Genomic DNA, 10,633 nt, shown 5'->3' with positions numbered 1-10,633 from the left:
AGGAAAGGGCTAATGTATGTCGAGGCAGTGTATGGTCAGACACAGGGGCTGAGGTCAGCACAGGATGCCAGGTTACAGCCACCGGAGTTGTGTGTCGGTGGCACACAGCCAGGGGCCCGCATCACACAGAGGGGTGGGGCCAGCATCCTGCAGGCAGTTCAGAGAGGGACATGACTTCAGAGTTTGACAAAGCAGGGGCCAGAGGGGAGGAGGCTGTGGACACACTGTGAGCTTCCATGTCTCTCGGATTAGGGACTTTCTAATCCAACAGAGAGCAAAACACTGAGATGTTCTCTACCATGTCCCAACCCAAGTCAGCTGATCTCTGTTCTTGTCCTTCTGACGCTTGACACCACAACCTATTCTGACTGACAAACAGCTCTTCTGGAACTGAATCCTGCCACTGCGAGAACTCAGATGATTTTTTTCTAACCCTAGAACCCCATCCTGCCTTATCTTATTTAGTCCTTTACTCTCTCTCTCTTCTCTTCATCCCTTCCAGAGACCTGGAGCTGAACCTCATTCTTTGAAAAGACTTGGCATCATTATGAAGTTTATCCTCTTCTGGGTGACCTTGAACCTGCCTTGTGAGTGTCTGCTCATTTTTCTTTACTGGCCAAAGAAAAATCCTAGGGGCAAAGGAAAGGTGGATAATGATAGGAACAACATCCCAGCCTACAAGTGTAGGCTTGATTCTCTATCCCTCAACACTGCTTCCACCCCTACCAGGTCACCTCCTGTGACATTATCTGCCTGCCTCACCCCAGGTTGACTATTGTATGCTTTTGGGGGAGGCATGGATATTGGCCCTCCAATATCCATGGATACTGGACCTCCTTCTTAGGAAGACTGAGAGCCACCCCTTGCTCGGCCTGTCCAGAACAAGACTGACTTTGGTATAAGACACTGAGAAGTGGGGGTGGGGGTCCAAATAATGGATCCAGAAGAGCACTCGAGGGTTTGGGGGTCCAGACATGGTTCCAATTATTCAGGCCAAAGCCATTGAGATAATTAGAAATCCTCATTCTCTAACATACCATGTTCATGCTGTTTGGATCATTTTATTGACACCATCTTCTAATCAAATCCAAAATCCAATTACATCTTACCACCTCCACTGCTCACTGTGGTCCAGGCCACCACCTCTTGCCTGGATTATCACATTGTAACAGGCCTCTCTGCTTTATACGCCTATACTCAACACTTCTCCCTAAGGGAACTATCATCCCTCCTTTATCATACACCACATGCTCCATTTCTCCAAGAGACAAGTCCACAACCTTACAACACTCTACAAAGCCCCACCCACATCACTCCTTTGGCCTCTCTCCTTCCCTGCTCTTCTCCCCCTCACTCACCATGTCAGCCACATCAGCTTCTGTGATGCTCCTTAAACAAGGGTTAGGACTCTCCTCCAGCTGCATCCTCTGCCTGGGATCCTGTTCCAGACATCTGATTACCGTATTTTGCTGTGTATAATATGCACCCACATTTTGTGCACACAAAACATGAATTATTACACCCATGCATTGTACTCATTACAATTATGTATAATGCACATCCTTATTTTTCCCTCAAAACTTTTAGCAAAAAAGTGCATATTATACACTGCAAAATACAATATCTCCTTTTCCTAGTTTCATTTCATTGTTCACCCCTCACATCCATGAGGTCTACCCTGTCTACTGATGCGATACCACACAGTGCCTCCCACACACATGTGCGCACACACACCCCTGCTACTACCTTCCCCTCTTTTCTTCTACTTTTTCCAAAGCATTGATCATCGTCTAGCACACTGAGTCATTCACTTATGACTGTGGTTGTTATGTTGAGTTTCCCCTCTCACTAGATGTGAGAGCGGGGATATCTCTCTGTCTTATTCCCTAGGCAGCCCGAGCCCCTCAGATGGAGCCTGGCACACGCCAGGTCCTCAACAGTTTCTTGTTGAACAAATGGATGACTGTCCCTCCTTTGACTTTGTTAGCATTTTGTCTGTTCTTTAAGTGGCACTTCTGTCACTCTGCCTTGTATGGTTGTTGAGAGGACAGGATGAGATCGGTCAAAGCATTCTAAAAATGGTAAAAATAGTTCAGTTCTTTGTGAGTTGATTTAACATATGCCCACTGAGTTGTGGAACCTATTTGAGAAAACTTGTGTTTTCACTGCAAGGATATTTATTGACAACTAAAAGGGAAAATGTCTCACCTTTTGAGATAAATACATTTCTATCATTTTTTTTTATAGTTTACAACAAAAGAAACGAGCTTACAAATTCAGCTCACAGTTAAAGGTACTGGTGAGAAAGGCAGTCGAAAGCTGGGTCTATTAAGTCATTTTTCTTTTTTTCTTTTTTTCAACTGGTTCCTAAAAAAACACCTTAGAATTTCCTATGTTTCTCTTTCCAGGTGCTTTGACCTATGACCCAGATTACACCAACACCATCACTTCCCCCTACCTGGCCTACTTGAAATCTGATTACTTGCCCTGTGCTGGTGTCCTGATCCACCCACTGTGGGTGATTACCTCTGCCAGCTGCAATTTACCGTGAGTCCTAAGCCCCCAGTGCCTTTTCGCACTTGGGGTTCTCAGGTCAGACCCAGGCCAAGATCCCTGCCTGGGACAGCTGCCTATTAATTGCATGGGGTTAGGGAGGCTTCTGGGGATGTTCAGGAGCAGAGAAATAAATCTGCAGGGAGGAGCTAATAAAGGCCCAGATGGGTGGGTAAGCCAGCTCTGTCCATCCCCCTCAAGAACACCCATGTTGTTCCAGGAACCTTAGGGTGATACTGGGGGTTACCAATCCCTCGAGTCACACTGAACGAAATGTGCAGGTCGTTGGGGATGAGAAGATGATTAATCACCCATACTTCTCGATCACTTCTATTGAGAATAACCTGATGTTAATCAAGCTGGAAAGATACATTGAAGTCAATGACTACGTGAAACTGGTCAGCCTGCCCCGAGAACCTGCCACCGAAAATGCCATATGCACTGTCTCCACCTGGGGCTACAACAGATGTGACCTCTGTGAGTGATGTCAAGACCAGCCTCTCTCAGCATTCGACACACTTCTACCCCTTGTCCATTCTGGCCTCCCTCTGCTCGCTTCTTTCCAGCTCTTTCTCCTAACCTTGTTATTCATCTGTTCCATCTCCTACACCTCACTGAGGGGGTCCTTTGAGCTCCCCCACCCCCACTGTATCTTTCTACCATTTTTGCTTCCATATGTGACAGCAATGGTGTTAGTGGAGGGAAGACATTTGTATCCTGTCTCAAATTTGCTGCATGACAGTGAACCACTTCACCTTGGATCCTCAGTTTTCTTGACTCAAGAAGATGGCACGCACTGTATCAGATGTTTTCAAACTATTCCAGGCAATCAAGAAACATAGAGCCTTGAAATAGCATCAAAAATATTTATGTATTAAAATTAGGCATATACATACTATTGTGCTTAATCAGGCAGACTTTCCTTATGCAAGACTGTGATACAGATAAATAATTACAAGTTTAAGAAAAATATTTCTGAAACACTTTGAAAGGATAACATTCTGAACACTCTCTCATTTATTCAGGAAATCAAAAAATGGCCCTGATGACTTTTTTCAGTAAAAGACTCCCATGTATAATTGGAAATCACCAAACTGCACGTTCTAAGCTTTCTTCTATGTTGCATTTTTCAGATTCTGTAAAAAAAACTTAAGCACAGCTTTCTCTTGTCTAGGTTTTGTGTTGTCTGCTCCTATCCCATTCCAAAATTTTCATGCAAACTTGAATCAACTGTAGCTGTGAATCCATATAGCTGTGAACACTGGGAAGGGGTACTGATTTAACTATAAGAAAAACAGAACTATATGCTATTGTCTCTCAGGAAAAAATCATTGATGAAATTTTATTTCTGAGTAACTTATCTGAGTATATTTAACATATATCATCCAACAGACACCATAGTATGGGAGGAGAGTCATTTTAAATAAGACTGTCAAATTATATTCATCCACCCACCTCTACTTTCCTTTTCTAGAAGCCAAGAGGCAGCTACACACATATCCTAATAATACTGCCATCACTCAGACCTTCGTTAACCAATCTTCACCATATACCTTCAGATCTCGGCACATGTTGTTTTCAATATATCAAAGAGTAGAAATTGTTTTTCCCCAGCTTTATTGACAGATGGTTGGCACAAATGCATGTATTGCATATAATGCCATGTTTGATGTATGTACACATTTTGATATATGTATACATTATGTGTCTGCTCGTGTATGTACGTGCATGGTAAGAGTTACAAAACACAATATACAATTATGTACTGTAGTCACCATGCTGTACATTAAACCTTTATAACTTATTCACTTTATAACAGAAAGTTTGTGCCCTTTGGCCAGCATGCCTCCATACCCTCCTCCCCGGCCCCAGTGACTGCCATACTAGTCTCTGTTTCCAAGAGTTCAGCGTGTTTCCAGTCCACATTTAGGCGAGATCATGCAGTACAGTCCCTCACTATATTGCAGTTCACTTATTGAGGCTTCCCTGTATTGCAGGTTTTTAAAATATATATGTAATTCTGTATCACAAAATTTTTGCTATATCATGGGATTTTGCTGTAAATAGGTATTTATATAATATTTGTGATTTGATTATTTTTGCCTAAAATTTTTAAAACAGTATAAAAATATATAAAATGTTAATTCGAACATATTAAAAGAACATTAAATTGAAAAAACAAAGAATATTAAATTGAAATAAAATACAGTATATATTTCATCAGTGGGTGAATACCCTACTGTACAAAATTATGTAGGTTTAAGAGTGTAGAAAGTGTTTAAGAGCATATGAAGTGTTTATAACAGTGTGGAAAAGGTTGATAAGAGAGTGGGGAGGGTTTATAGGAGTGTGGGAAGGGTTTATAAAGCTTTAAAATGTATATAAATAATAAAATAAATATAACTTTGTGGATTTTCGCCTATCACGGGGGTCTCTGGAACATAACTCCCGAGGTTGGTGAAGAAGGATTGCTGTATTTGGCTTCCTGTGTCTGCCTTCTCTCACTTATCAGAGTGTCCTCTAGACAAGCAGGAAGTGCTTGTTCTTCTGAGAGTCAATGAGTTATGAAAGTAAGCAAATGTCCCTCTTGTGAGCAGTATGTTTGGTTCATTGTGTTTACCAAAAAGCAGAGACTTACAAAAAAAAAATCTAGCTTATTTGGATCTGGCTCATGAAAGAGCGAAGCAAGGATTTCTTGAAAATGAATTTGTAGACACACGATATGGTATGCACCTGAACCTAATACAAAAGAATATTTAATATCAACTGTAACTGAAATTTTTTAATTAAAAAATACATTTCCAGAAGAAATGTTGACCCACACAATTATTGCTAGACTATAAAATGAAACAAAGAACTTTAAACATCTTCTTTTCAGGAATAAATATACCACCTACAAATAAAGACATTCATATAAACACACTCCCACTAAAAAAACAAAATCTCAAAATAAAATACTTCTTTCCAATGAAAAGTCCTTGGCAAAAGCCCCTAAACATATATATTAATATCATTTTGTTCTTGTTTTTCTCATTTTATTACATTAAAAAAGCTTTGTTATGGGCCTGAGCAGTCCATAGTATTTGTAAACCATTGATATAAAGAAATTCACTTGAATTAGGAATCAAGAGACCCTCTTTTAATTCTAGTTTTATGAGCTTAAGAAAATCATTTTTTGAGTGATTTTTTAGCAGATTATAGATTTTGTTGATCTGACAATAAAAAAACTAAGGTGAGAGGACTCTACATTTCTTTAAACGAAAAATATACATGTAGCAACCAGCAGAGAAGTAGTTCCTCAAGATCTAATGCACAGCATGGTGAATATAAACAATAGTATTGTATTATAATTGAACTTGCTAAGAGACTAGATCTTAATTATTCCCACCACAAAAAAACACTGGCGATTATGTGATGTGATATTGATGCTCACTATGGCTACAGTGGCTTTCATATTGCACTGTACTATGCATATACTATATAAATGTATCAAATCAACATGTATACCTTAAATGTACACAACCTTGTGAGTCCAATATAATTCATTTTTTTAAAGATTTTATTTATTTATTTATTTTAGAGAAAAGGGAAGGGAGGGAGAAAGTGAGGGAAAGAAATATCGCCGTGAGAGAGAAACATTGATCAGTTGCCTCTCACATGTGCCCCAACTGGGGACTGAATCTGCAGCCCAGGCATGTGCCCTGACAGAAATCAAACCCTTGACCTTTCACTTTGTGGGATGACACCCAGCCAACTGAGCCACACTGGTCAGGGCCAAGCCAAACAGCTTTCAATAAATAAAGTGGAAAGGCATCCGTGATGAATTTAAAGTAGGGGACAAATAAAAAAACCTAAAACCTGAATGAATAAGTAAAATTCCATCCCAAAGGACACTCTTTAAATGTTTACATTTCCAGAAGTTTTTCAAGTAATTTCTTTGTGTCATTGCAGAGATCTCTCACCTTTACATATAACTTCCAAGAGTTTAATCTGTTTTGTAAGGAGACAGACGCTTGTATCGTGAGAAATTGTTGAGCCGACAATCCCTATTGTCCCAGCGGCCACAGTTCTGATTTCTCTCCATTCTGTGTTGGACCTCCTTTCCTTTCTGCTGGGAGAAGTGTGTTGAAACAGAGGGGAGGGAGAGGAGAAGGCATCTAACCATGCTTATAAACATTCAACCTCTCTTTCCTCTAGCCAAGGAACCTGACTCCCTGCAGAGCGTGAACATCTCCATTGTCCCCAAAGCTGAGTGCCACAATGCCTATAAAAGCCACAACATCACAAAAAGCATGCTGTGCTTGGGCATTGTGCCAGGGAGAAGGCTGCCCTGCAAGGTAAGCTGCTCTTCACACTGTCCAGTCCCCGTTTTGTTACTTGTACCTTTTGCCAGACAATGACCTGGTTGCCTTTTTTCTTGGCAGGAAGTCACAGGGGCTCCAGCAGTCTGCAATGGGGTACTTCAAGGAATCCTAACTTTTACAGACGGATGTGTTTTGAGAGCGGATGTTGGCATCTATACCAGAATCTTTAACTACGTGCCCTGGATTGAAAAAACAATTCGTAACAACTGAGCTCCCATGGCTGGAAGGAACTCTGGGCCATTTGATGCAGCCTGTACCTATGTCCAGCCTCAGAGTCAAACCTAAATAGACTCCTTGGGTTGCATCCTGCATCCCTGTCTCTTCTGCCCACAGGGAAGGTGGCTGGTACATACCTGTGCTGTGACAATACGTGACAGCCCTTCTTCTTCCCCTCTCAGTGAAGATAGCAAACTCAATATCCCTTAGGCATCAATATCCCTTCATCCCTTATGAAGTGGGGATAGTGTTCTCTCTAACAAACCAATCATGGATTTATTGAGAAAACAGGCCACTAGGCACCCATTTGGGGTGTCAAAAGCCCTACTACTTGCACTGAATTGAACATGTGCAACTTACACATGCCAGTAGGAAAAACGCAGAGTGACAAGGAGTGAGCTAGCCAGGAGTACAGATGAGTGGAAAGGGCTTAAGGAGGGAGGTTGTGGAAGGCATTGCATTTTGTTTCTCCTCACGTACACCAGGCAGAGATTCTGGTCATTCATTTTGTGGGATTCTGGGCAGGGACCTGAGCCAGGAGAGGTTAATATGAAAGTTCCCTGGGGCTTAGGACAGAAGAAGTTACAGCAGTAAACTCTGTCTTCTCTATGGTCCTAAAACCCCTAAGGCAACGAGGCCCAGTGTGTAGTGTTGAAAAGCAACATTTTGAACATGGGTTATTAAGTTCAATTGTGAGAGCTTCACCTCTATGTAAGTTATGACTGAAAGTTTCACTTTGAGGGAAACAGGTGGCTTTTGCAGGTGAGCACCTCAGCCTCAGGAGATGCTTCCCAGCTTGAATTGGTGCTAACATTTCAATAGGTCATCCTGATGTCTTGTAAGCCCTGAGAAGTCTAGGTGAGGAAGTATTTGTTAGGGGCACTGAATTCCAGGGACAATGGCTAAATGACCACTATCATTGGAAGGTGACTTCTTTGGTTGAAAAATACATTCCTTTTTTTGTGGAATAGATAAGGCATTCAGTTAATTCTGGAATGTGGTTCTGGGACTGAGGATGGCAAGGGAAATGAAACCCAAATCTAGAATATGTCATTTTTAGTGAGGACAAGGCCCTACTACCCCCACCTGGCTGGTAGGTTACCTGGGCTACAGCAATAGATCGGGGCTGAGCTTGTTCACCGACACTGCAAATGGGGTCTTTAGCAGGTATGGTAGCCAAGTGAGACTTGCAAGAGGTCCCTACATGCATCCTATTTGGTCCCATTGTTCCCTTGGTTTATGAAGCCATAAAAAAACACTTGGAAAAATGAGAAAAAAAACTTCAGAGCAGACCAGCTTGTCTATTTGATTATCCAAAGTCTTCTGAAGTGAGAGCATTTTGGTGAGAATTCTCATTGGATGCAATTATTCTCCTGCACAAGCTGACTCTGACAACCCATGCTACATAATTCTTTTCAAAGAATGTATCCTCATTTTCTCCATTGTGCCCTCTGAGCATTAACCACTCCTAAGAAATCCCTATACATCTAGACCTCCAGGAAGAGAACAACTAGATGTGCTGATTGAATTTACATTTCCTGAGAAGATTTCTCTTCTCTTTCCTTCAGGGCATCCCTCTGAGGGGTTTTAACATCACAGAGGTACACAATAGAGCGGTGGGTAGCAATAGAGCAAAACAGAACCATTCATACATGAGGTGACATCTTCTCCTTTTCAGTGAACTGTTCATGGAAAAGTCTTTTTGGGGTGCAGGTTGAAGAAAGATGGCCCAGAGGAATGGCTTATGCAACTTATTTGGACCTTCAAGGCCTCACTCACTTCTGTTTCATTTATGCTTCTCGTTGAAAATGGAGCACTGCTGAGTCCATCCAAGTTGATGGCAGAGAGGCAGCCCCACCTAGAGCGCATTCCATGGCCACCTGGTGATGTGGAGTCAGGCATTTAGTCTCCACCGGACCACAGTAACAAGCCAGAGGCTGTTTCCCAAAGAGGAGAAAAGGAGCATGACTTTGCTGCCCCGTGTAGGGATTCCTGTTCTGATTTTCCTATTAGGCTTTACCATGAGCTTCATTTGGCAGGCTCAAGATGCTTCTAGCACTACCAAATCTACAGAGTTTAAACCCAAGAAACAGAGCCAGTTGGACTTCCACAACTGTGCTGGGTGGAGAGTCTTTTCTGACTTAGTCTCACACTAAATTAGCAACTTCCTAGATCTCTCATTAAATGGCTCAGAGCATAATATCCTAATGAGGCATATTTTGCTTATAAAATGTGGAGGCCTTCAGGCAGCATTCCTAATAGTAGAGAGCACAGGGTACAACGGTGTGTTCATTTCAGTGGAAGAACTCAGCATCCACCTACAAGTTTCACTGTAGAAGCAGGTGACAATATTTTCACTGCGTGTATCACCTACCCACTACCATATATCTGTCTTTGCAAGACATCCAGGAAACTTGCTACCTCCTGTTATCTAGTCCGATCAACACAGTATCATCAATATAACAAACCAGTATGGTAGGTACCCTTTGAGATTGCCAAGTTCGGGGCCAGAGTAACAGTGATTGCCTGAGCATGGAGGTAAAAATATATGCTGACTGAAAGCTAATTAATTCCGAGCTTCTCAAAGACAATGTACAAAAGGTACTTTCTAGGTGAATAGTTGCACACCAGATGTGAATGACCAGATTTGCTACAGTAAGGAGGCTACATACAGAATAATAACTATAATTGTTACTTTCCGATTATGCAGTAATCAAACACAACTGTTCCTCATTATTCTTTTGGTTTGGCCATGCTGAAGTACCGAATGGGATTATGATAGAAATTATCAGCCAGCAAACTTCAAGGCTGTGTTGGTAGTTCCTGTCACTGCAATGTGCTCATGCTTTAGATTTACTAATGGGAAACTTCACCAATTTCCTCATAGACCTTCCTCCAACAAAAGCCCTCACTTCAGATGCCAGGCAGTGATTGTAATAGTTGAAGAGGCTCTACAAGTTGTAGAAGAAACATACAGCTCCGCCCCCTACCTATGCTACAGTGTACATAGGAAATGGGGGGGAAAATCTAAATTTTTAAAATTACTCTTGGAAAAACTCAGGTTAAAAATCCATTTATTCATCAGTTTCCATAAGCCTCACCCTGACCAATGGATCACAAGGATAATAAGTCTCCCCCATGACTACCACCAACACAAATTAATACTAATTTGTGATCCAGGACTCCTCAAAAAATTAACTATGTTCTTGTTCCTAGAGCACAAGTCACCAAGTAAATAGACTCAGGTCATTTTTATATACGCTAGCAGGAAGACTAGGTCAGAACAGGGTTCATTCTCTCAGGTAGCCAGGCAGGCTCCCCTTCATTCAAGGGGCATTGAATCAGTCAATATAACTGAGTTTTGCTGACTCACATCAGGCACTAGTATCAAATATGTCAGGAGTTTTGCTCGTTTGCTTTTTGGTTATGTAAACACAATGGAATCCATCACTCAGTATCCTGGATGGTGGGTGACATCTTTCTAACTTGTAGCCTTGGGA

At 41.6% G+C, this 10,633-nt stretch overlaps 1 protein-coding gene across 1 annotated transcript; it reads left to right on the top strand.

The window, feature by feature from the left end:
• Nucleotides 1-547: 547 nt before the first annotated feature.
• Nucleotides 548-7,127, top strand: LOC119044352 (probable inactive serine protease 58). The gene is made up of 5 exons (XM_037138631.2): nt 548-587; nt 2,409-2,547; nt 2,774-3,030; nt 6,751-6,890; nt 6,978-7,127. Exons 1-5 carry the CDS (start codon nt 548-550, stop codon nt 7,125-7,127), a joined length of 726 nt encoding a protein of 241 aa, XP_036994526.2.
• Nucleotides 7,128-10,633: the final 3,506 nt, after the last annotated feature.

The sequence above is a fragment of the Artibeus jamaicensis genome, unplaced genomic scaffold (assembly GCF_021234435.1).
Source record: "Artibeus jamaicensis isolate MK-2021 breed Jamaican fruit bat unplaced genomic scaffold, CSHL_Jam_final scaffold_2172, whole genome shotgun sequence".
NCBI lineage: Eukaryota > Metazoa > Chordata > Mammalia > Chiroptera > Phyllostomidae > Artibeus > Artibeus jamaicensis.
This window is presented reverse-complemented; position numbering and strand designations above follow the sequence as displayed.